Raw genomic sequence first — 25850 nt, 5'->3', positions numbered from 1 at the left:
CAAATTATTTAATGATTGATATCATCGTACACGCACAAATTTCTATATTTAAGTATACTGCCACTGTTTTAGTAGGAGACATGTGATGCATTTTTTGCAGAAGTTTGCCTGCAATTTTTGTCAGTTATGAACAACATATTTCCAAATATCATGTGCCTTTTACTGTTCTACTTCTACTTCTACTTTTGCTCCCCTGGTATCAAAACACTTATCAGAGTAGCTGTCCATGTTACCGATAATGCACAAGAGAAGAAAATAAGGTCTCTCTCTCTCTCTCTCTCTCTAACACATTATTATTTACAGCAGGTAGGAGAGAGGAACTGGGCCAAAGCTTTGTCACCAGATCCCAGAAACAGGAACTAGGGCTGACAGATCAGTTTCAGCAGCAGCCATCGCCACAACCTTCCTCCCCTCCCAACCGCAACACCACCACCACCGCTTCTCTTTCAGGCTCAAACCAGAACTGCTTCATCACAAATACACACAGTCTGTGACAAATTCAGAGAGGCACTAATGGCTACTAAAAGTCAACAGCTTTTTTTCCTTTCTACCCATAATGTCACTTTAAATCTAAAATATTATTATGATATCAGACTACAGCCTGACTAATCACATCTGAACATGATGTAACTCTACTTTTATTGGACCAGTCCCATCCAATGTAATAATTTGGGACAAATTTAAATTGACTTAATGTCTCTGCCCACAATGGAGCTGAAAAGCAATACCAGTATTTCTTTACAATGCAATTTTTTGACAGCAAAATTGGATTAAAGCTAAGCCATGGACACGAGCTAAACTCATAGCTGCAATCAAAAAATCAGACACAGGGCCAAACAAAGACAGACTGAACACACACAGGTCAGTTTGAGGTCCGATGGGACGTTTGTGAGCCGGGTAAACTGGGAAAAAAGATTATATAAGAGGTTTGATACAGATGCCAAAAACAAAACCTGGGATTTAGTAACAATATGAAAATGGAATCATTTTTTAAAATTAAGAAAAAATGCAATTGTGTGAGTGCCTTCCTAAAGCAAAGATATGTGACAAATAATAAAATCTTCAAGATTAATTTAAAAGAATTACCGACTGAATAAGAGGGAGACAGGACATGTGTCCAGACAGAATATGTAAAGAGTTTGTAGAGATGCGCGTTGTTAAATCAAAACTAGATTAAAAAAATAACATGTTATGCTGTGTTATCAAATGTGTCTTTTCTGTTTTTATACTCTACTACTGTGGTAAATTAATACAATATCATAAAGTCTGAGTTTGTCAAATATATCAATATATCATACATCAGTATTCTGAGTTTTACAATGGACATTATTCCCAATTTGGTTAAAAATATGCTTTATTGACATCAAGAAATGAATTTCCACAAGATGATTGAAACAATACTTAATAAAGGTGCATTTTCATTGCACAACTACTGCTAATATTGAAAAAATGGCTTTATTTGATATCTTGGCAGTGATCTGTTTCTGTCTTTGTTTTTTAGTCAGGTCAAATGACTTAAAACAACCTTTTCTGTCTGATCTACAGAGTGAGTTTGCCACGTATCTCCTTATTTGCATATGAATATTAATGTTGTCATTTGTGTTATATTAAAAAATACATACTGTGCTTAACAAATTTATTGGACCACCTGTCATATTTGTCTCAAAGACCATCCAGCATCATGAAGTGCTTTAATGCGGACTCTTTCATTTTCAGTGAGCTCTCCGCATTTTACCATTTTACCATTTTGATCAGGAATGGGGAATTTCAAACTGAATTCACCCAAATTTGAGCCGGCTCACTGGGCTTCTCTGAGAAGTCAGAAATTAATCAAGCATAACATTCAACCACTAAAACTATTTTTTCTGTTCAGGAATGCAAGTAAATAACTATAATTTGACATATTGATCAAGGAATGTTAATGTGCTTCACTAATTTTCAATTTTTTTTGTAAATCAATAAATTTGAAAATTCATGGATAACAATAATAATTATATTTTAGCATTAAAAAATATCATTTGAGTTAAAGAGCTTCTACATATTGGTGTATTAACCATTGCAGAAACATAAAAAATGATTTTGGTTATTACCAATGCTGTTAATTTAGGGCAGCTGTAGCATAAACCTTACTTCGGTTAGGGTTAGGGTGGTCTAATAAATTTGTTAAGCACTGTATATATAATTTTTGTAATTTTAGATAGCAAAAATACAAGTATTTTGAAGCCACCAGGCTGTGGGAAAGCAAATGTTTTCACTATTTTGATTTTAAAAATTAGGAATAAAATGTACAAGTCAAAGAATAATATATCTGATCACCTTTTAGTACCTTGTTTTAAAGGAAAAATAAAAATTAAATTACAAGGATATGTCTTAAATGTATTTTACAGACTGATGCCAGTGCAACACACTGCTACATGATGCACCAAAATAAGATAGGATCCCATAATGTTTTGGCAGAACATATCAAGTTAGCCTGAATGCACGGAGATAAATGGATAAATAAGCCTCTGTGTTGGTGTTACTATCTTCAAGGACAAAATACTTATTCCGTCCTACAAAAACAAACAAGAATGGATGATTAAATGTAAGATACAATCATTTAGTAAAGGTAATATTGCTAGTATGGAAGTGATGCACTGGCCCTCCCCTCTCTCCACAGGTAGCTGCTCCAGGTTGAAGGCTCGGATGCCCCGCAGGCCTGTCAGCTACAAGGTAAAATGGTGATGGCTATGATGGTGCTGCCTCGGCTACTTTCCACAAATCACAAAATAAACCATATACAGTGAGCTTTACAAGCATGTAAATGTTACCTGTCCTCAGTCTGACCTGTTGTTCGGTAACTTACCAGATTTCGGCGGATAACGGTAGACCGAATTGGACGGAATGTCCACTTCTTCCACGCCTATGTTTTGTCTGCTCGTTAATGCTCCCATTTCCAGTCAAATACAGGCTACACGGGTTGACGGGCATAACACTGAAACGGGTTCGCTTTGTTTGCGGCGTGTCCTTTATTCCAGATCATTTAATCCCGTTCGTGCTGCCCTGACCATTTTCTGTCTGGTCCGAACCCCACCAGCCGCGGATATGATAGTCCCAGGGATTAGTAGTTGTTCTGTGGCTGCTTATCCCTCCCGAGTGAACGCTGCAGATCGTTTTGAGGCAGAAAACAGCCGTTGGAGTCCCTTTAATAACGGATAAGCGCGCTCGTATGATACACCGCAATCGCACAATTGAGCAAAGCGGAGATTTGCACCATGCCTCGCTGTCCTTACTTCTCTCTGGCACTAAACTGCGAGGTCCTCGTCGACATCACCCGGCCCGCTAGATGTTGATCATAAACCTCCGGTGCTTTCCTTTGCTGGACCCTGTCAAAGAGGTCTGTGGCTCCACATGACGTCAGTAAGGCTGAAATCCGGGCCGTGGTTTTTGCGCAGTCCTCCTCTCTCCGGCAGCAGCTAGTGCCGACCCGCTTTGTAACGTGACCTTCCTACGCCAAATGTAAGAGTGGCGCTGACTGCAGTGCAGAGAGGACGTTACTGTGGGGCAGAAATAACTTAACCACCTTAAAGTGCTAGTAGGAAGCAGCAATATGCATAAGGACTGGAAAGACCCTCGTTATGATATAACTGAAGCTATTTTTGCAACAAGTAGGGTCACGTTAATCGACAACAGTTGTACAACGACATTAAAAGCATTGTTCTTAGTGTAAAACTTAAATAATCAAAGTTTTCCAACGATAAATACCGAGGGGAATGTCGTTGGAAATAACTAAACGAAACAAAGAAGAATAGTAGTCAAAATAGCCGTTATAATTGACTCCTTGTCAGCAGGGGGCAGTGTAACGGTTTACATTCGGTCGGAGTAGTCAAGTAACCAATCAGGACAGACCAACACAAAGCGCTAAGCTAAGGGAAAGGGAAGCCTTGTTGCCGCCATTTCACGTGAAAGCAGCGCGATAGGAGCAACGTCCAGCGCGAAACTATCTAACTAAACACCAATAATTTGTTTAAAACAACAACTGGGCATTTTAACGCTGTAGGTTACCGTTTAAGAACACGAAAGAGCCCGACGGTTTTTGTCTTCAGCAGCCCGCTCTGTTGTTGGAAACGAAGAAAAAATGAGCTACGGAAGGCCGCCACCAGACGTTGAGGGGATGACCTCCCTGAAAGTGGATAACCTGACTTACCGAACCTCGCCGGAGACTCTGCGTAGAGTTTTTGAGAAGTACGGCCGTGTCGGAGATGTGTACATCCCCCGAGATAGATACACCAAGGAGAGTCGCGGGTTCGCCTTCGTGCGGTTCCTCGACAAGCGCGACGCAGAGGACGCCATGGATGCTATGGACGGCGCGCTACTCGACGGGCGGGAGCTCAGGGTGCAGATGGCCCGATACGGAAGACCGCCGGACTCCATGTACAGCCGGAGAGGGGCTCCGCAACGCAGATACGGAGGGTATGGACGAAGAAGCAGGAGGTAATGCTGGTGTGGTTAGGCCCAGCTGAGGAACTCCATTAGGTTAGAATGGCTGAGGAGAAGACGAGCACATGGTGGCCTTTGTACTTTGGCTACTGTCCTAGACTACAGTCAGTCTGTAAGGGGAAAATAAACCGCTCGTCTACTGATAATACAGGGTTTCTGCAGATCCTTGAAAAGTCTTAAACTGAACTTTTTTAATTTGCCCTTAAGTCTTATATTTACTTGTGAGAGGTCTTAAATTTTATTATGTAGATTGACAAATATATGCCTTCATCTAATTCTCTTTTGCTAAACTTATTCAACCTTAACCATTCATTTTGCATTTAAGCTTTATAAACAAAACAGCACTCTCCATTTGTTATTAATAAATAATTGTGTATCTCTTCCTGAATCTATACCGTTAATTGTTTCATAAGTATTTATTAGAATGCAGGAAATAATGTGTGGATGATCAAATTGTATCAATATTACACAAGCCTCGTCCTGTTGTGAAACAACTCTTCAAGTCCAAGTCTCCAAACCAAATTATTAGGTAGCTCACCTTTTATCTTTGTATAACACAGCCTTATTCCCTGTTATTCTGCTTTTCAAAAATGTAACTGTACTGTTCAGAATAATTTCTTCCAAAACAGATGACTATAGGGTTTATTGAAACACTAAAGGCTTTCACTGTGCCAGAAATCATCAGATTTGGAGGTTGAAATCAGAAAATTTCGTTGCCCTACCAAGTACCAAGAATCACCCCACTGTGCAAAAACAGCATTAATTTTTCTCAGCTCAGGTCTTTTAATGAGGTCTTAAAGAATGTAGGAGTCCTGTAACAATTTAAAACACAGTCCCTGTAATATATAGGATATAATCCCATCTTCTGTTTCTCACCTTCTTGGGCCTTTCTGATGCCGTTTTGCTGAATGACTTCTCTCCTTATCCACAGCCGCTCAGCCAGCCCCCGTCGCAGGAGACGAAGCCGCAGCCGCTCCAGGAGCAGAAGCCGTTCCCGATCCAGGAGCCGCCACCATTACAGCCGCTCCAGGTCCCGCTCCTACTCCAGGTCCCGATCCAAGTCTAAGTCAAAGTCCAGAACCCCTAGAAGAAGCAAGTCTAAGTCTCCCTCCAGGTCTCGATCCCGCTCCAGGTCGAAGTCAAGGAGTAGGACCCCGCCTTCCAACAGGGGGTCCAAATCAAGATCCAGGTCCAGGTCCAAATCCAAGAGTAGGCCTAAATCTCCAGAGGACAACGGAGAAGAGTCTTAACCCAAACCCGGACACGACATGACGGTATTCAAGGGAGAAGGGGGGGTCATTATTTATGTCACATGATATGTCTGAGATGGCTACATGCCATCAGTCAAGTTTGCATTCTGCAGCCTTGGTGCTTCAATAGACAATAAACGGAAGCAACAATGTTTGCAGAATGTTTGTAGATATTTACTTAATGTTGGATTGATGTAGCCCACAGTCTTTGCTCTGTGTTTGCTTTACATTGCTCCTAGGGTTAATCAATCTAAAGTACACACAGGCAAAGGAAGAGATGGGCTGATAAGAAAAATTATATTCTATTAAAAGAGGGATTAACCATATATATAGATATGGGAGGGAGGGGAGGTTCTGACATGGGGTGCTTAACTCTAAACGTTCACCTAAATGTGGAATTCTTTCCTCCAAGCTGCTGAGTCCTGTTTGCAAAGAGAGGAGAAGGAGGAGATGGGGGTGTTGCAGTGTGAGAGCAGTTAGTGTGTGACCCGCCCATGTGACCTGCCTGTTGCTGAGAGCGATGGCAGTTGCTAAGGAGCAGGTCGTCATGGCGGTGGTTCGGGCTGTCAGTTGGTGTTTGAGGTGGTGTGGTGAGGTACGTTCACGGGGATCACAGGCAGATGCACTGAGCAGTGTTCCCACCCGTGCCTGTGGTTTTCCCTCCGCCTCTCACAAAGGGAACGGACCCCGAGGTTTGTTTTTCAAATATGCCCGAGTGTCATAGTTTCATAGAGCTACTATTGTGGAAGAAGGGGACAAGGAATTTGTGTAAGCAAATGTGAAAATAACTAGAATTGATGCACAAAGATAGATGTCTAATAAAGGTAGATTTATGAATGTTATTGCCAGGGGACAATAAGACCAGACAAGTACTGCTTTGACAATTTCTAAGTCAGCTGCAGATGAGATCGTCTTCTTGCTTTGCTCTTTTTTAACTCTGCTTTGTCTTTCCTTGCAGATCTCAGATGACTGAGCGTTTACGGAGGACTTCAGGAAGAGTCTCACAATGAGCAAGTGGACTCCACTATTACAACTGAATGCAGACTGAAAGGTTATTGAAGCTCGATATAAAATGTTTTAAATGTTTCATTTGATTACATTTTCCTGAACAAATTCTGTAAGTTTTGATGTGATTGTTTTTTGTAGAGTTCAGCATTTTGAAAGGGATTTGTAAGTTTTTTTTCTCATTAAATTGGATTTTTGCATTTTGATTTTATTTTCCTGTTAATAAATCATTTTTTCATTGAAGATAGATTTCTTACTTCAAATCCTCTGTTCAACAAGTTTCTTGATGGTTCTGAGAGTTATGTCTAAAACTGGAGAAAGGGTTGTCATGTTTGGATGTTTAAAGGCTTCAGAGCTGTTAAGCCCCTCATTAAAAATGGCTTGCTGTACAGATTTTAAAAAAATCCACAAAAACGATCTTAGCGCCACTTATTTTGTCACGTGCTAATCCAGCAGGAAAGCATTCTTTTTGTCGCATCACTTTTTTTCCTGTCTCGTTAAAGTTGCTTTCCTATGACTCTAACCCTCTTTCTTGTGTATCTTTTGTGCACTAGGCGCAGTTGTGTAGCAGTTGAGTAATGCTGGTTAGCTGTTAAGATGCGGTGCAGTGCGGTGGTGACATGGTGTGGCGTGTTGCGGTGCTGGGTGCCCGGCGCTGTTCCGGGGCTCGACCCTCCGCTGCTGTTTTCCGGTTTGTAAGCTCACAGGTGTGACAGATCAACCATCCTCTCCTGTCTTGTGACCTTTCCTTCCCTCCATGTGCTGTACAGATTCTTTCCTTTTTCTCTGTGCTCCCACCTCTCCTTTGTCTCCCCTCTGTGGTTTATCCACTGTTTATAACTGGTTTTTGCTCTTTTTTAAAATGGGTCCAGTGTGACTCCCATTGAAGGGTTTAAAGGGCAGTCCATACTGCTTTTAATTTGTGTATTGCATTCCTCTGTGAACCTCTCAGTTGTCTTGTAATTGCTTCAGGTGAATGCCAATAAACATCTTTGTCTTTAAATATGGCTCGAGAGAAGTTCCTTAATTTGCTTCCATTTTTTGGCTTGTAAAATTGTACTTGGGTTTTGGTTTTTTTTTTAACAAATTTTTTTTTTTTTCTTGAAGAAACTGTCTTTCCCCAAAGTATGTTTTCAAAAAGAATCAGAAACCAGTCGCAAGACAACATTCTGGAGGTCTTGTCTCGGCCTCGAGAGCATTCTTACTTGGTCTTGTCTCGGTCTCAGCCCGCCCAGATTTTGTGGATTTTCCATTGAGACCAGCACTAATTTGCTATTCTTCGACTTCATTAATGTGATAATAAGGAGCAGCACTTGCTAAACAACAAATAGCTACACCTGCAAAAACTAAGACATCAGTCCATCTTATTTCTAGTCAGAAATACTTCTGAACACTTACTTTAGGCCTCTTTCACATGACAAATCTAGATAAACGTCTCATTTTTGGATATTTAAAATAATTCCAGACTTGTCAGTGGCTTTTTAAATATATACAAGGATTTATTTTTTTACATGAAGTTCATTAACTTTGATAAAATTTGAGATTTTTCCAGACTTGTGGACACTTTGTTATATCTGTCAAATTTATTTAAAAGAAAAAAAAAGAGAATGCTCTTTAATTACTGTTCAAGCTTGTCATAGTTTTTGAAAATTGATTTTTCTGGTCTTGGTCTTAGTCTTGGCTTGTCTCGGTCTCGACCCCCCTAAAAATCTTGGTCTTGGATCATGCTGTCTTGAGTACAACACTACTTTATACCATTGTCAAGTACTTCTTCCTGTGTAACACTCCCACAATGCCAACATTTTTATGAGTTGGACCATGATAACAGATTAGAGTTTGTCCGACGTGCAACTTCCCAGGACCAATACAAAATCTGATATCAATTCATGCCGCACTAATCGCAGATGTGCAGTGTCTGATTAAAGGGCCAGAAATGTATTCATACTTGTGTATTTAAAAAACTTATGTTTTTGCCTGAATGTCGCACTTGGTGATTTTAGATAAAATGTTAGAGATTATGTGTAAATGGCAGGATTTGCATTAACTTTTATAAGAAACTTTTTTTCTACCTCAAACTTTCGACCCCCTGATTTATTGTAATAATGGCACAACACAGCTGCTTGGTTTTTCCTGTTAGTTGAAGATGACCACTATAATTAAAACTTGTATTTAAGTGAGAAACCGTAGAAGGCTTTGCTTTTTAAACCAAGCATGAGCAAAGACATCTGGATGTATAAAGATTCAAAAGCATCTGTATTTGAACAACCAGTAAACACACTCCATCTTGGAAAACATTTAAAACTTATGAAGTTTTCATATGCAAGTCATGCGTCTCAACCATGTTTTAGCTGTGCAACAGTGATTTTTCCACTCAATTATAGTATGTTGTATAGGATTTCTAAAACAGACACTCAATTAACAATATACTTGATAGTAGCTTCTAGATTACATGACTAAGATATAGTCTTAATGTAAGTAAGTAAGAGATTGAGGAGTTAACACTTCTTTATATTGGATTGATTACTTTTTTAAAAATTCCCTTATCCTATCACTTTTATGGTGTGGGCCTGTGTCCTCAAGTCAGTCCCAGATGTATTAAAATACACTTAGAAAGAAGGCAACTCATTGCACGTATTTTTTTCTGTTCCTGTTTTTATTGCTTTTTTTTTTGTTTTTTGTTTTTACATAATTTATATTATGTCATAGTTACAACTCAAGTACTAGTAAATCAATATGTTGATACATAGCTAAGTATGACATAACTTTTGAATATAACATAATCACTTAAACGTAATCATGCTCTTATTTTCTATATCATTTTTTAATACCCTCCATGTCAGCTTACCAAGGTAACCAAATCAATCTCTTCACATACTCTAGATTAGATAGAACTTTCTACTTTCTACTACTCAAAGCTAAACGCATGAAGTCAAGAGAGCTGATTTCCAGGTCATTAACAGGAACCAGCCAAGGAGTATGTGAATGCAGTATTGTCTCCTGCTATGTATATAACACGAGTCCTGTCACGAACCATTAAAGTCTCCCAATGAGCGCGAGACACCCGCCGCTGATGGGATTAGAAGAAGAGAGCAGAGCACGTTGCAGTGGTCTGTGCCAGCAACACCTGAGCTGTCGGACACAGTGATGTGTTGTTTGAAAACGATATGGCTCTTAGAACTGACTCTTTTAATTTTGAAGGGATTGTTGCATTGCTACAGATGTTGTTTGTCCTGTACTGAAAGTAATATGTAATATTACATGCAATAGTATGTAATGTCTCTGTTTATTTGTTTCTTTGCTGTACATAAATATGTACTTTATATATGAGTAAAATAAAAAAGGAAAATATAGGTAGGAATGATTGAAATTTGCTGATATGTTATATGCCTCTAAGTAAAAATTAATTTTAGCTGATACCAGTATTCACAACGATAAGTAAATCTATGTCAGACCTAAAACTTCCATCCCTAAAACTCTCAATTGAAATTTTTAAAATTAACAAATTTCAGTCTTTAAAACAAACTTTAATGAAGGAAATAATGTTGAATAAAGTAAAAGACTTTAGCTGACATAAGTGTTGATCCAGCTTAAACACTAAAAACATATTTGTTCATACAGCCAAGATTTACAGCTGATATAGGCAGATGATTTTTTTAATGCCACTATATACGTTTTAAATGTCGCCAGAAATGTTTAAACCGGCTGATATGGATAATTCAATTTTTTCATCCAAAGCAAAACCAGGGCCTGGAAGGTACCTATGGCCATGTTTAATTACCCCCCTTCCCCCACCCTAAATATGTTGACTTTTAAATATTTAATAGATTATTTTCCCATGCCACTGGTAACATTCAAGGACATCCAGAGCACCACCTGGGTTGTGTCAATCATCCTTCTCGCCTGATGATGCCCTCAGGTGGGCTTGCCTTCCCATTTCACGCCTTACTTCAGCCTCAGTTTTTGGTCCAAACATGCCTTAAAGTTCTGCACACTACAGACAGTTATATGAACACATATTAACGAAGTAATGAACTACAGGACTATTACTGCTATAAGGAAATATAAATAATGCTGTGAAAATAAATACAGTATGTGACACAACTAGAGTGTGTATGGCAGTTTCAATATTTAATTTGGCTTAGTATGAGGGTATTAGTATCAAAGTTAAAATTTTATATCAACGGCATTTTGTGTGGGAAAAATAGGTAACAAGTGGTGTACATAAACAAATGTCAATTATCAGTTGAATTATTCGTGATTCCAAATAACCAAAATTTCTGAAATGGTTTTTGGTTAATAGCCAGTTGGAGCAAAATAAGGGTCGGATTATTTCGTGGACTCGAATCAAATAGTCCGAATCACTAGAAGAACCGAATTTCCCACTAGTTGTCTGGGATGGAACACAGAGGAACACCGAGGGTTGTGGGGGCGTGACTGAAGGATGTGACGTGCTGCTCGGACAGGAGATTGTACCACATCCAGTAAACTCCGCTCGTTGGTGTTAATGTTTACGGAGGATTACAGCAAGCAGCGGAATGGAGAGCAGCAGACAGTGAGCAGACTTGAGGAGGCATAATAACAAAGCCAAAAATAAACCATCATGGATTTCACTTTTTTATTATCAGCCGCTATTTTCACACTTCTCGCCATCGTGATCGCTACATCCTTATTTAACGGCTCATCGTCCTCTGGCGACGCGACAAACTCGCTGCGATATTTCGGACGAGGTTCAACCGGAGGATTAGACCAAGATGGGCCAAAGCTGAACGGTCATATACCCGACAAGAAGGAGAAGAAACCGGAGACGGGGGACGACTGGTGCGACATCAGCGGGAGCTCACACGACCACTGGGATGTAGTAAAATCAGTGCTTTCAGTAAGTCACCTGGTTCTTCCACAGCATGTACACTCAGGGACAGGTTTGTGTGGTCTGCCTGTTTGTTTGTTTAATTAAGTAGTTCTCTCCTAATCTGTTTAAATGACTCTCCCTCCCACAGCTCACATGTCCAGTCACAGGTGGAGCACTCAGTTCTCCCCTTAAGTAAAAGTTACAATGCTGGCCATATGGAGCAAAAACGCACAGTATCTCATTATTTATCTCATCCTATCTTTTTCTCTTGGTCCGTTTCTTTCTTTATTTCGCTGAATGATAAAATATTTCTCAAAATATGTCTCTGCAACAAAGTACCAAATGGTTGTCACAATAACAAAAATTACAAACTTTGACATGATTCTAGGAAAAAATCAAACAAACTAAGCCAACAAAAACAGAAGTCTCTGACACCAAATTTCAGGCTTGTTGTTTGTATCATCCAATATAGCAGATAAACTCCAATAAGCACTGTCTAAATTGAACAAAAACTTTTGCAACATTTATATTTATATAAAACATCTGTATATTTTATATTATGTTTCAGAATGATAAAATCTCAATTATTTTAATGATTGGCAGTATCAAAATGTACAGAAATGTATTTATCACCAGTCCAAAGGCATTTAAAAATCCTTTTCAGTAGTACTGAAGCACCCTTTAATGTCATTTTAGCACCTCTAAAATACTTAACGTAAGTGCCCTACCAGAATTTTGAAATTTGACACATATTTTGCATTTCTTAATTTGAATCAATTCCACAATAAAAGCAGAAAAATACAGAATCAAATTATGTAACAATAATGATATTTATTTTAGGTCCTTTAACTTTACAGACGTGTAAATTACTTATTAGTATATGGACTCAGAGGTTACAGTGTAAAAAGGTGGTGACAGTGCACCATGTAGATACACAAAAGTCCTGTGTTCAAAACTTCATTGATATGGGGTTGGAATATGGTTCATCAGTGAATATTTCTCTCCTTAATAGTAGTTAAGGAGGGAAATATTCATGCAAAACAAAGTGTAACAGGAGGATTACACACTTGCAAGAAACTTTGCTTGCTACAATTTGATCAGAAGCTGAGCACCCCCAAAGGTCTGCTCCTTCAGATGCCCCTGCATCAGTCATCTTTTAACACAAATGCGTCTGAAACATTTGGAGAAGCTGGTGCAGCTTGTGACGCAGTTACCTGTTATTAATGTATATATTTCCCTGGCCTACTTAAAGTTATGCAGTTGCATCTGATAAACTACTATAATGTTAAAAAGACTGGCACAATAAAGTAAACATAATTGTGGAAAAATAGTTGCAAATGACATCGTGTGCGATAACAATTCACCATTACTAAAGGGAGTCACCCAACTCTGGGCTTTAATGTGATTAGAGTATTTTTTTAATTGTGTTGTAAAAGTAGGAAAAGTACAGTAAGTGTTCGGCTACAAAGGTCATAACAGTAAATGTAATGTAAATCAGAAGTAAACAGGGTTGGGTATCATTTGGGTTTTTTCAGATACTGATGCAAATTGATACTTTGACAACGCCTGGACCTATACTTTCACACAAAAAAAGAATAGTAAACAGCAGTGGATGAATAAAAGCTGTCTTGTAATCATAACCGATTCAAAGAACAATCTTGAGGATGTCAATAGAACATATAAGTTAAGGTGTAACTTCTTTATATAAGATGCTCAGACAGAACACATTTTGTGCCTGTCTATTTGGAGTCTGGTCAGGGGGGCAGGGTACCAAAATGAAGCACTGAAATCTGCCATTTAATTTGGTATGGTAGGTATGTGATGCGTTAGTACCAGCTTTTGGTTTCTCATTTCTAGAAGAAAAAAAGCAAATTTTACCTAGTGAATGTTTTTACAATGTACAGCTCATCTAATTAAAGTCATTCAGTTGTATTGGTAAGAGAACGCATGGACTGGTAGATGAAGCCAATTTCAACTGCTTTATAGTCTTTTGGGTATAATCTGTTGTACATTACACAACATTTATAAGCAGATTCAATACTTTTGCTCACCCAAGAAAAACTTTGTTTTATTTGGTTTTATTTGTATATGACAGGTTTAGGACCCCTTTTGTTCAGACATATTTTACTGCTTTTTGATTCATGTCTGGCTGATTAAAAGAGGTTATCTTGATCAAAATGTCCGTACACAAGGTCAGGTCACAGGTTGGATTTAGTTAAAAGGATGTGGGTTGTTTCTGTATGGTGCACAATGTTCGCTGGTTAGGAAGGGTGAATTGGTTAACCCCAGAACTTTGTTTAACCTTACAAAGCCTGTGGATTGGCCACATTCCACATCTGTCATCAGGAAAATCCACCATGCAAAGCTTGAAGCTGTGGTTTTATCAGAACTGGATGATTTCTTTACGAAAAGAAGAGCAAAGACCCACACACAAAGCTTTCTTTAGGGATGCATCGATTCAACATCAGTATCAGAGGTGTCACAAGGGATGGAGATAGATGTTCTTTTTTTCTTTTAAGCCAAAAATCAATTCTAGCTTATTGATACTGCAATAGAGTGTCACAGGCTCTGTGATATAATTTCATTTTATGTTGTCGCTGGTGTAAAGACATGCACCAGTTTTTGCAAGGGGAGCCTAAGCGTAAAGCATATCAGCATTGTGCAACAAGTCGAACTAAAATGCGGTACCTTTCACCGCTATGAGTGGCATACACTGATATCACAGGCTTCAGCTGCTACAGGACAATTTTGCTCATTCAGATCAGATCACTGAAAAGTGCTCCCAAATTTTGTAGTGAGTCCCTTTACTTAAAAATATGAATCCACCTTTGAAATCAGTGGTGGCAAAATAAAAGTGGACTCAACAAGCTGAAAGACGGTTTTAAGCCCTGTCATCAGGTCAGCTCACATATCAGAGTAATTTCAGTAAAATGATGTAATGTGTTCGAATGTCCCATAACGAAAAGAAAATTCATTTTTTGATGAAAACGTCAATGAATGCAGTTGTGAATATGAGGAATGTGTTTGTATGGAGGGATATAGAATAGATGTATCAGATTTGATCGGAACGTTTTAGCTCCAACTCTACTCGGCTTAAAACTCTCCGAAAATGAAAATGTACTGTCATCATTTAATCTTTCAGCCAAACACATCGAAAATTATAAATAGTGGCACAGATACAAACTCTGATCAATAGTGAGCATCAATAAAGGTATTAATATCAATAAAAATCAACAATCTCCATTCTTGGTATTAGTTCTAATGACAGACATCAACACATCTTCAAATAATCTGGCATGAACAAATATCAGTAGCAGATGTATCTGCTGTGTAGCATCATCATTTTAACGCTGGCATCAAAGAATTCTAATTGCTGATATAGAGATATTTTTAGCAGGCGTAAGTAGTGACCTCTTGGGCAGACTCTGATCTGTTTTTGGTCAAACTTGAGAGAAATGTCAGCATTTTGGGAGCCTTACACCCAACAAAAAGATGAGAAAAAATATGCCAATACTAGAATGTTATTTTAAACATCTCTACAGGCTCTGATTTCCACTATCGGAGCATCTTCACTGCTCTTGGTGGAAAGGATTTTTCTCAGCTTCAGCAAGATTTTGCTCTGCCAGCGGGCTCCTCTGATATTAAAGAGTGATAACGGCTGCATGTCAGCAGTAACATGTAGTAATATGTCATTTTTTTCCCCAGGGAAGTGCATGCATACAGTTTTTCTTTAACCTTTAAGTGTGACCAAAAGGACTGAAATTTCTTGTCCGAAAAGCATATTTAAATATTGGCATGTTGGATATCGACAAAAATCCAACATCATTCTTCTCTAGTTTTTCTCTGTGTTTGGCCAGTAATGACTGTGACAGAAACTCTGAGTTTTGTGGGAAAGGTTCTGCCTTTTGTCTTTTATTTCAGTTGCTGTGTTATTAGATGGGTCTCAATACTGTTTGTTCTTATATAGAACCATATTAGAATTTATAGTTATGTGATTGTGGAAACCATTTCTTAAACAGTTAAAGAAAAAATCTCTATATATATTGAGTATGACCATTCAGCTTAACAAATATTGACATATTATATATAAGCTTTTTGACCATATTGCCCTGCCCTAGGATCATTAAGTTAGGCACAACAGCACATGGGGAGGGGTCAAATCCGCACCCAAGGGTACAGGGTGTGAAACAAATACCTGGGTTTTCAAATCCCTGACACCTGCAGTTGCTGTTGGCCAGATAAGCATCCAGAACAGGTGAGAAAAACACACAGGTGGTTTGTTTGTTGGAGTTCTCCCTTGAGATAACTGCTGGTGGAGCAGTTCCTCGTCACTGACCAGATCAAAACAGATGGATAAGAATATGGCCTGATGCCCTTCACCTGAGCCTTTAACCCTGTCCGATTTAAACCATCAAATAATTGTCAGAAAATTCAAATGGAGCCTAAAAAGAATAAAACCAAAAACTGAATTACACATTTCATGCATGAGTTTTGTTTTGTGTCATATATGATAGTCTACATCAAGCATGGATCCATTTTTCTGATTCAAAAATATTTTATAAATGTGACTGTATACGCAACGGTTTTTAAATAATATAGATTTTTTTTTGGTCCAGTTGAGGTTTAATTGCCAAACATCCAGTCACTCATATGTAGCTGTATTACAACACGATAATTATTATAATTATCCCACTTTACACTCAATATATTTATAAAATTCTGCCATGAATGCTGGCTGCACAGGAGATGACACAGAAGCCTGATTTTGGCCAGAGCTCCTCTTGCAAAAATATTAATTAAAACTCCAATTTCTGCTGTTTATGTCAACAGTTATCTGTAGTGTGCTGTATGGGGCCGGTAAATTTTAACCTCAGTTTTTAAAAAAGTTGGAATGCTGTGTAAAATGTAAACAAAAACAGAATGCAATGATTTGCAAATCTTATAAACCCAAATTTTATTCACACTCAGAAATCATTGTTTTTCAACATTGTTTGCCCATCCATCCACAAAATGAAGTTCAGCGTTCATGCAGGACACGGTAGTCACACACAAAGCCGTGATCAGCTGATCCTACTTATCTCTTCCCAGCTCCCACAGCCAAACACAGCTCTTTCTCTCAACACAGAGATGTATTTAAATATGGCGTAATTCTCACTAATCCCTGCTCGCATTAATGCTGACGCACCACGCTGCTGCTGCTGGCATAGCTTAACCTCCTCCACTCCAGCCCCCTCCTTTATGGCATAAACCTTACTGCATCCTCATATTGAGATTCATGCTGTATTAATTGTTTTTAGACTAATTTTGTATCCATCCGTATGGGGGGTTTCTAGCTATGCACTCCCTTGAAAGTCAAAGCATGCTGTTTGATGAACCCAGGGCGCATCTTTTAAGCAGAGCATTCACCGTCAAGTAAAACCGTATGTCCGCTCTGCAATAAAATTGTTAAAATGTATGATGAGAGAGTTCCTGACTGAATTCAAGTTAAAGCTGTATCATGAACATGATCCATAAACACAGCTGCCTTCTCTGGCCGAAGCTCATTTACATTGGACTGAGACAAAATGGAAAACTGTTCTGTGGTCAGATGAATCGAAATTAGAAGTCGGAAACCATGGATGCCATGTCCTATGGACTAAAGAGCAGAGGGACCTTGTTATCACTGTTGTAACTTTGTGTTTTTTGCTGCTGCCTGTCTTGGCCAGGTCTCCCTTGAAAAAGAGGTTTTTAATCTCAGTGGGACCAACCTGGTTAAATGAAGCTTAAATTAAAATAAAATAAAATAAAATAAAATATCAACACACAGTTCAAAAGCCTGCATCTCTGATGGTTTGGGGTTGCATTAGTGCATATGGTGTGGTCAGCTTACCCATCTGGAAAGACTCTATCAATGCTGAAAAGTATATAGAGGTTTAAAAGCAACATATGCTCCCATCCAGACACTGTCTCTTTCAGGGAAGGCCTTGCATGCTTCAGCAAGACAATGCTAAACCACATACCACACCCGTCACAACAGCATGGCTTCAATGTAGAAGAGTGCAAGTGCTGAACTGACCTGCCTGCACTCCAGACCATTCACCAACAGAAAAACTTTACTGCATCATAAAACAAAATACCCAGCAAAGAAGACCAAGGACTGCTGAGCAGCTAGAAACCTACATCAAACAAAAATGGGACAACATTCCTTTACCAAAACTCTGGCAACTGGTCTCCTTACTTCCCAGATGTGGAAAGTGTGAACATGGCTCTGTCCCAAACTTTTCTGAGATGTGTTGCTTCTATCAAATTCGAATGGAGCTCATATTTTTATGAAATGGTAAAAGCATCAGTTTATGCTCTATTATGAATAAAATATGGGTTTGTGAGATTTGAAAATCCTTGCATTCTGTTTTTATTTATTTACACTGTGCCCTAACTTCTTTGGATTTGTAGTTATATATCTTCACAGATGACACTGGTTGTATTCATCATGTTTTTAAGAAAAGTAACATCATTGAGGATGCAGAGGTCTCTAAGATAGTGTTTTAGATCTGATTTGACTTGTTAACTGTCTAACAGGAGGACACACATTCCCACGCTCCCACTGAAGAGCAGTCAGCACCAGCTGACTGTTCATCCTCCACCTCCATGAGTTTAGAGGTAGACTCGTCATCCGAGGCCTCATCGGTGAAGAGCCGCAGGTCTTTCATTGGGCTCTCTGATAAGGAACTCCTAAAGTGTGCTTTCTCTCACCCCCAGACTGAAGGAGCCACAGAGAGCCCAGGCGTCAATGGTGGGCACTTCTGCACACTTTGAAAAAATTGAAATGCACAGAACCAATTCCTATCTACAGAAATATTTCACACACATTTCCAATCAGCTTGTGTTTTGTTTATTTAGCAGATGAGGAGTCGTCAAATGAAAATGATGCCTTGAAGTACATTCCTGGAAAGGCTCGATCCCACCACTTGCAGATGATGATGTCCACAGAGGAGCTGGAGGAGGAACAAAGGTTGGTAAAAACAAAAATGAGGCTCACTTCCTGATACAGAAGAATTTAGAAAGACTTATATGGTCTAAAGACTGAAGACTTCAGAAGGCCTAGTATAAAAACAATCTTTGGAGAGACCTATCTAATGGATCCCTGTAGTGGTTGAACAGGTCATTTTAGGAGTCCCCAAGAGCTAGCTAATAAAATCACTACATAAAAATAGCACCTATTTTTCGCACAAATTTTTATGTGGTCACATTTAAAATGAGCAGTATGTTTCTGCTGTTAAAATGTCCATTTTAAATATAGGACCTATGAGGTTTCCCTGGTTTGATTAAGTTCACCTCTGTCTTTGTACCTGCTTCACCTTCTGTCCTCTCTATCCTCCTCCTAATCTCCTCTACGCTGTCTTCACGTGTGTTTATGTGTGCTTGGTGTTGCTAGCCTCTTTAGCTGCTGTATCAGCCGGTCTTGTTGGGTCAGTCTGAGTAAGGGCCAGATTGAGTCTCCACAGAGCATTAGCTGAAGACTGAATGACACAAGACTTAAAACAACCACTTGCACTTTTCTTCCGCGACACTTCTCTATACTCCTACAAATACTCTGTTATGACCTTTTCACACATGATAAACTTAAAAATGTTCTGATATTTCTGGGGTGAGCTGCTTGTGCATATCTTCAGCTCATCTGGTGAAGGGGTGGTTGAGTTTGAAAAGGGTTTAATAATCAAAAAATTCAAACTGCAACTGTTTTTCAAAAAGCAATCCAAGGTACATTGTAGGTTTATTATAATCATTTTATTTTACACGGCAAAATACATTTAGAAAATAGCCAATGTGTTGCAACCTACTCAGGTCTTCACCAGTGCCTTTGTCAGCAGTGACCTGCACACCTGTGAAGAGTTGTACTAATCAGGTGAGTGTGAGGACCATTTCCCTTGGGCCATTGTTTAAAAGCGGGAGTGTCATTCATCAAAAGAAATGGGGAAAAAGACAGTGTGTAAAGAAAGAAGGAGGATGTTGAGTGGATAAAGGAAATTAATGTAAAGACAAAAAAGCGAGGTGAACAACAAAAATACTTTTAGTAAACACATTTCCAATCAGCTTGTATTCTAGCATACCAAAACAAAATCAAAGTTGACAAACTAAAGCCAAAAGATGCTGCATTTCTCACAGGCCTCTGTAATACCGCTTACAAATAGCAAAAGAAAAACACAACCATTGAAAACTATTTTTGGCAAATATATGTTTTTTGTTCACCAAGAAACAGAAAGTAGTTTTATGAAAGACTTAAAACTCTCCTACTTCACACTTGCAAAAAAAAAAAAAAAAAAACCAATTCAAATTGATTTTGTCGATGGGCATGGCTAAATGTCTCAGTGTTGCCCCCCTACAATATTTCAAATAACTATCCCCTGCAGCAGGTTAAACCAAGGATTTTGAAATTTGCCTGGCATATTCAGCGTGCCAGGACCTACAAAAAAACCTATTGGGCCAACATTTACAAATCAACAGGAAGACTGCCATTTACTTTTTTGAAAATTGGATAAAGTAGCAATTCCATAACCTTGATGGATCCGCCTGTTTCCGTGTTTCTCACTGGCAAATCCATCTTGCAAAGCTCCCATCTTAACTGTTTGGGCCCGGTTAGAAAGTGACAGGACCAATCAGCGACGAGGAGCAGTGCATCTATGGCGGAAGAGATTAGCGTGGATGCTGCTAAAGCGCCAGTTTTATCAGACCTTGACAACATTTCTTCGTTAAAGTAAGAACAAGGAGCAATTGTTTTCTTTTCAAAAACAGCAAAAGTTGTGTACTGACATGTCTACAGTCACCATGGTTCGGGTTATGCTGTTTTCTATGGAGTTTTTTCCTCAGTAGCGGCGCTCACACACCTTGGTAGCGGCTATGGCATAACGTGTTTTTGTTGCTCTGATTGGCCTGTAAAATTGTGATTGACAGAACGTTCATCCAATCACCTTCCGAGTATTTTTTCAAAGGCTCTGCCCTTTCCCAAACACCATCTATCAGAGGTTTTCCAGATGGATGTGGGAAACACATCCATCTGGAGTTAGATTGACAGGCGGATTGGTGCAGCGTCAGCAGTTTTACAGGCGCTGTACCGTACCGTTGTGGTGACGAGGGAGTTGAGCCAAAAGCTCTCAATTTACCAACCAGTCTATGTCCCAACCCTCACCTATGCTCATGAACTCTGGGTAATGACCAAGAGAATGAGATCTTGGGTACAAGTGGTTGGGAGAGTGGCTGGGCTCAGCCTTAGAGATAGGGCAAGGAGCTAGTACATCCAGAAGGATCTCAAAGTAGAACCGCTGGTCCTTCACGTCGAAAGAAAACAGTTGCGGTGGTTCAGGCAACTGATCAGGATGTCTCCTGGGCGTCTTCCTGTGGAGGTCTCCAAGGCAGGTCCTACTGGGAGGAGACCTCAAGGAAGGCCCAAAACTCGCAGGAGGGATTACATATCCCATCTGGCCTGGGAACGCCTTGGAATCCTTCAGGAGGAACTGGAAAGTGTTGTGGGGGAGAGAGGGATGTCTGGGTTGACCTGCTTTGCCTGCTGCCACTGCGACCTGACCCCAGATAAGCGGAGAAGACGGATGGAAGTTAGGAGAGCCTTCAAGGATGAATAGTTCCCCAAATGTTGCTTCCAGGACAACCAGCAAGTCTTCCTAAAGGGGCACCAGTCACTGAAATCTCTGGAGGCTGCTTCTTTTGACATCTCTCTGTCTTATGCAAACTCTGTCCCAGCACTCCCAGGCCTTCATTCACATTGGTCCAAGCCCAAGTAGTAGCCCTGAGCGCAGTTGGGTTGCCATGTTGTAATCAGAGTCTGCTATAAGCGTGGTCTTGAGGCAGTACAACAGAGAAATACACAGACCACATGAAGGGAACAGTCCTCAAACCCTGGCACTTTAAAATGATTCCCGATAGGAACAGTCGTATCAAGTTTATATTAGGTCCACGCTGCACACCTATGCATGCATCAATCACCCTATGCTGAAGCACACCTCTCCTATCGAGGGCCAAGAGAATGTAACATACTTGAGCTCTCACATTGGTAGAATAAACTGGACTGGAGGGTCAAACTTGCTTGGGCATGATACAGATGCCCTTGTGCTTGGAATTCAGAGTACAATCATTTCAATTAAAGCAATCCCAATGACTCTATCATCTCTTAATCCAGTTTCTCTGTGAGTGAGGGGTGGAAGTGTTGTGGCTGAAAGAAGCTACTCTCATCTCCTGTGCCTTTTCAAGAAAAGCCAAACTCCTGTATTGTTTGCAATGATTTATGCCTCTTTCATTTGTAATCCTCATGTGGCCACGGAGTGACTGATCTGCTGACCTGGTCCCACCCTCTTTATCCTACCCTCCTGCTATCCCTGTTATTCCACATTGGAGGTGTGACTTTAAGGTGTAACAGCAGGTGTTGTTTGGGCCTCAGCTCATCACAGCTGACACAAAGGTATTAGTTAGTTAATCCTCTGAGGACTCCCCGTTCTGCCACAAGGAGGAGGCAGTGTATAATACAGCACTGGGACATTGAACAGGCGGTCACTTTTAAAGCCTTTTAGTCACACTGTGAGGAGTAAAGGTTTCTTTTGATAAAGGAAATATATATTTTTAAAGTTAAAAATGAGGTTGGGAAAGAACCATTGATATTTATAATTGGACTAAAATTCCAAAATGTATTATTTGATACTGCTCATAGTTTTCCATTTCTTAGAAGTGTTAGTGTTAGGTGATGGATGAAAACCCCCCAAAAATTTACATGTTCATTTATGTTGATGTTATACTGATGGAAACCCCTGCAGGAGTCTGATAGGTACATTAAACAGTTTTGAGAACTCTACTTTGAAAGCTGGACACATTGTCTGTTTGGACAGGTTTTTGGTTTGCCTTGTAAGTTTATTAAAGATTTCTGTTGACACATGCATGTCATGTCTGAGACATGCAGGAAGCAGGAAACCACAGTCTAGGTTAAACTTAAGATCGTTGCACCTGAGCAATGAGGTCAAGCTAAAATGCCAAGAGTTTTATTGTTGCATTCTATTCTTGAGACAATGATGAAGTTAATACTGTCCACTGCAAATACTGTCTTCTCCAGGTGGAAATATCTTGTCTGTCTATTTGCTGGGAAACCGGATAAGACCATTGTGCAAATAGAAGCAGCCTTACTGCGACACCGTGACTATTTGTCTTGGCATCGTTAACGACTTTGATTGGATAGTGTTCAACATTTCCAACCTATCCTTATCCAGTCCTAGATTTTATTTCCAAACTTAATCAGCTTACTGCTTTCTTTCTGTGCCAGCGATATCTTTATTAGATGTCCATACCAGCTGAATATAGGGAGATCCTGTAGAGAGAACTGTCACCAAAACCTCCTGGCCATGTCCATACAGTTGGAAGCTCCATGTATAATGAGTTGATAAGCTACAGTGTTGGCCATCTTTATCAGCTTTTATTGCTTGGTGTGTTTGTTTTCCTGCTCATGTGAATGATTAACATGTCAGGTGTCTCAGTTTTCCACTTATTACATCCTCTTAGTGCTGCTTTAAGAGTTTGACAGTGAAGCCAAATAAGAGGATATGAAAGAATAGTTCTCTTATTTTTATTTATTTTATTTACAACTTAAAAACCAGGGACACATTTTTAAGATTAAGAATCTTGTTCACAAGAGTGTCCTGACCAGGATAGACAGCAGCACATTTAACAAAGATACAGACATAAAAAACAGAGCAACTGCAAATATAGCTCAACCAAACCATGGGTGACAGAGCAGTAAGTTGTCAGTCGAAACAACTACAACTTGATTTGTCTTCCTTGAATGCTTTCAATCTATTTTCTAAAAAAAGATTCAGAGATCAGCTTCCCCAGACACAAATTTTTCTGCAGCAGATTCCAGGCTGTTAAAGTACTGATCTGTAGGTTATGCCAAGATTTTGACCAATGTAGACCAATCAACTTGATACAGAGTACAGTAATGAGTTAAAGACTTGAGTCTTGTTATGAACCTCAGAGCCTCATCCAAAGATTATTTTGCCCAGCAATATTGTTGGTGACTTTAATGATCTCCTTTCTTCATATTTTAAGAATAAGCACACAGAATAATGCAGCCGTTTGCTTTTTCCTGCTCCCCAGCAGTTTTTACCAGTCTTAAAAGCAAATGACTGTCTTTATTGTGCTGACATCTGGGATATGTTGTGAACATTATACTGGAGAAAGCCAGGCGAGCTGCTTCCTTGTGACCTGTCTTTTTGCTGAGCTGAACTGCAGTAGAGCCAGGAGAAAGTGTCAGTTTTAAAGAAAAGGGTGGTAATAAGAAACTAGAAAAGGCTCAAGAGGGAATTTCATTTGAAGCTTTCTAAATATGAGTGATACTAGTGCTATATGTTAACAGAAATTTTAGTTTCTGTCCTTCCTAATCTTACATTTCTAATATTTGTCTTCTCAGGGTGCAACGAGAGCAGCTGGCAGCCATCTTCCAGCTGCTGAAGGACAACAAGGAGACATTTGGGGATGTGACAGAGGGAGACATGGAGGAGCAGCTCAGACTTTACTCCATCTGACGCTCCACAACCATCTGACACATGTCGTGTTTGCCATCCTGCCTCTGATGGCGCCCCTCAACCTGCGGGCGCTCCCAAAGGACTACTCCAGTACACCAAATACTTAAATAAACTCTTTCACAGTATTCTACACTCTATACTTCCACCAAAACAACAGTCATCCTTGTGTCAATACGCCACTATATGTTCTGTTTTATTGTGTTGTTGCTGTTAAAGCCAACGGTTAATCATACCAACCACACCAAACAACTCAGGCTCTTTCAGATAAAAGGGAGGATTTTCTAGCTAAGAAGGAATCAAAGACTACAGGAGGATCTCAGACAATTAGAGTATCATGGAAACTTTTTTTTTTTTGCTGAGTTAATTCAAAAAGTTAAACTTTGGTTGAATCTAGTCATTGCATATACAATGAAATATTTTTAACATTTTAATCCTGATGCTTTTAGCATACAAAAACAGCATTTCAAAATATTATAAACCCCAATTTCAAAAAAATTGGGACACTCTTTAAAATGTGAATAAAAATAGAATGCAGTGATTTGCAAATACTCTTCAACTTATATTCACTTAAGTACTGCACAAAGATGAGATTTGTACAAATTCTAATTGATGCTTACAACATGTTCCAAAAAAGTTGGGACAGAGGCAAAATAGACTGAGTAGGTTGTTGAATACTCAAAAAAAAATCTACAAGTTTAATTGGTGAGGTGATAATTCCATGACTATGTAAGGGGAAAAAGCCAGCATCTGTGATGGTGGGGGGTGTATTGGTGCCCTTGACATGGGTAATTTGCATATCTGTGAAGGCATCAATGATACTGAGAGGTACATAAAGATTTTAATGCAAGGTATCTATCCAGACAACATCACTCTCATAGGCATCCCTTATTTCAGCAAGAGAAATCCAAGCCACACTGCACGAGTTACAACAGCATGGCTTCATAGTAAAAGAGTTTGAGTGCTAGACTGACCTGCATGTAGTGCAAACCTATGGCACAAAATACAACAATGGAAACCCAGCACTGTTGGGTAACTTAAGATGTACATCGAGCAAGAATAGGAATCCTCTTTCAATACTTCACCAACTAGTGTCTTCAGGCCCCAGTCTTTTACAGTGTTGTTAAGTTGCTCAACACAATGGTGAAAATGCTCATGTCCCAACTTTTTTCGGATGTGTTTCAGGAATCAAATTTAGAAAACATTGATATTTCGAAAACAAACTAAATAAAGCCGATCAGTTTAAACATTGAATACTTGTCTTTGTGCTGTACTCAATTTTCTAATCACTTTATTTTATTATATACACATTTTACGCATTGTCCCAACTTTTTGGGAATTGGGCGTTGTAGAGTATCATGAAAGACCAGTTTTAAAAATCATTTATAATGTAGAATTATCAACCTTCTGAAAAGTTTGCATATACTTGGGCGCCTTTTGCAGAAATTACTGCATCAGTGCTGAGTGGCATGGCGGCGCTCAGGCTGTGGCACTGCTGAGGTGCTTTGGAAGATTACTCTGATAGCTGCTTTCAGCTCATCTGTATTGCTGAATCTACTGTCTCATCATCCTCTGGACCATATCCCAAAGATTCTTTACAGGGTTCAGGTCAGACCAGTCATTCTACCCAACCAAACACAGCAGTACTATGGCAACTGAATTATCAAGGTCTGCTGGAAAAAGGAAATCAGCATCTCCATAGATGTAAGAGGT

The 25850-nt window shown here is 39.4% G+C and overlaps 3 protein-coding genes across 12 annotated transcripts in view; 2 read left to right on the top strand and 1 right to left on the bottom strand.

The window, feature by feature from the left end:
• The window catches only part of rnf157 (ring finger protein 157), a 36144-nt gene extending 32329 nt beyond the window's left edge, over positions 1–3815 (bottom strand). For 6 of the 7 annotated variants that reach the window (XM_041815602.1, XM_041815604.1, XM_041815603.1 and 3 more), the window contains exon 1: positions 2846–3815. In XM_041815602.1, coding sequence (XP_041671536.1) covers positions 2846–2933 — 88 coding nt within the window. In that variant the 5' untranslated portion in view covers positions 2934–3815. The remainder of the gene's footprint in view (positions 1–2845) is intronic. The other variant, XM_041815607.1, reaches the window with a different exon arrangement.
• Positions 3816–3935: 120 nt separating this feature from the next.
• On the top strand, positions 3936–7741 carry srsf2a (serine and arginine rich splicing factor 2a). 3 transcript variants are annotated; one of them, XR_005993479.1, is made up of 4 exons: positions 3936–4473; positions 5411–5753; positions 6688–6780; positions 7289–7741. XR_005993479.1 is itself a non-coding variant. In XM_041815610.1 (3 exons), the coding sequence occupies exons 1-2, from the start codon at positions 4118–4120 to the stop codon at positions 5727–5729; spliced, it is 675 nt and encodes a 224-aa protein (XP_041671544.1). In that variant the 5' UTR covers positions 3936–4117; the 3' UTR covers positions 5730–5753; positions 6688–7741. The 3 variants fall into 3 exon arrangements, 2 of the variants coding, with proteins under 2 accessions (XP_041671544.1, XP_041671545.1); XM_041815610.1 differs by having other exon boundaries at positions 6688–7741; XM_041815611.1 differs by having other exon boundaries at positions 3937–4452; positions 6688–7741.
• A 3443-nt stretch (positions 7742–11184) lies between these two features.
• Positions 11185–25384, top strand: LOC121528746 (matrix-remodeling-associated protein 7-like). 2 transcript variants are annotated; one of them, XM_041816320.1, is made up of 4 exons: positions 11185–11610; positions 18142–18355; positions 18466–18574; positions 24026–25384. In XM_041816320.1, exons 1-4 carry the CDS (start codon positions 11335–11337, stop codon positions 24138–24140), a joined length of 714 nt encoding a protein of 237 aa, XP_041672254.1. In that variant the 5' UTR covers positions 11185–11334; the 3' UTR covers positions 24141–25384. The 2 variants fall into 2 exon arrangements, with proteins under 2 accessions (XP_041672254.1, XP_041672253.1); XM_041816319.1 differs by having other exon boundaries at positions 18463–18574.
• The last annotated feature ends 466 nt before the right edge of the window (positions 25385–25850 follow it).

Source organism: Cheilinus undulatus, linkage group 20 (assembly GCF_018320785.1).
Source record: "Cheilinus undulatus linkage group 20, ASM1832078v1, whole genome shotgun sequence".
NCBI classification, from domain to species: Eukaryota; Metazoa; Chordata; class Actinopteri; order Labriformes; family Labridae; genus Cheilinus; species Cheilinus undulatus.
The sequence above is the reverse complement of the archived record's forward strand: the minus strand, read 5'-3'. Positions and strand labels throughout refer to the sequence as shown.

Bases quoted from the DNA above. Each gene is read 5' to 3' on its own strand.
- srsf2a (XM_041815610.1), top strand. From the start codon at position 4,118: ATGAGCTACGGAAGGCCGCCACCAGACGTTGAGGGGATGACCTCCCTG. The intron at 4,474-5,410 runs GTAATGCTGGTG...CCTTATCCACAG, and splicing joins TATGGACGAAGAAGCAGGAG to CCGCTCAGCCAGCCCCCGTC.
- LOC121528746 (XM_041816319.1), top strand. From the start codon at position 11,335: ATGGATTTCACTTTTTTATTATCAGCCGCTATTTTCACACTTCTCGCC. The intron at 11,611-18,141 runs GTAAGTCACCTG...ACTGTCTAACAG, and splicing joins TAGTAAAATCAGTGCTTTCA to GAGGACACACATTCCCACGC. The intron at 18,575-24,025 runs GTTGGTAAAAAC...TTGTCTTCTCAG, and splicing joins GAGCTGGAGGAGGAACAAAG to GGTGCAACGAGAGCAGCTGG.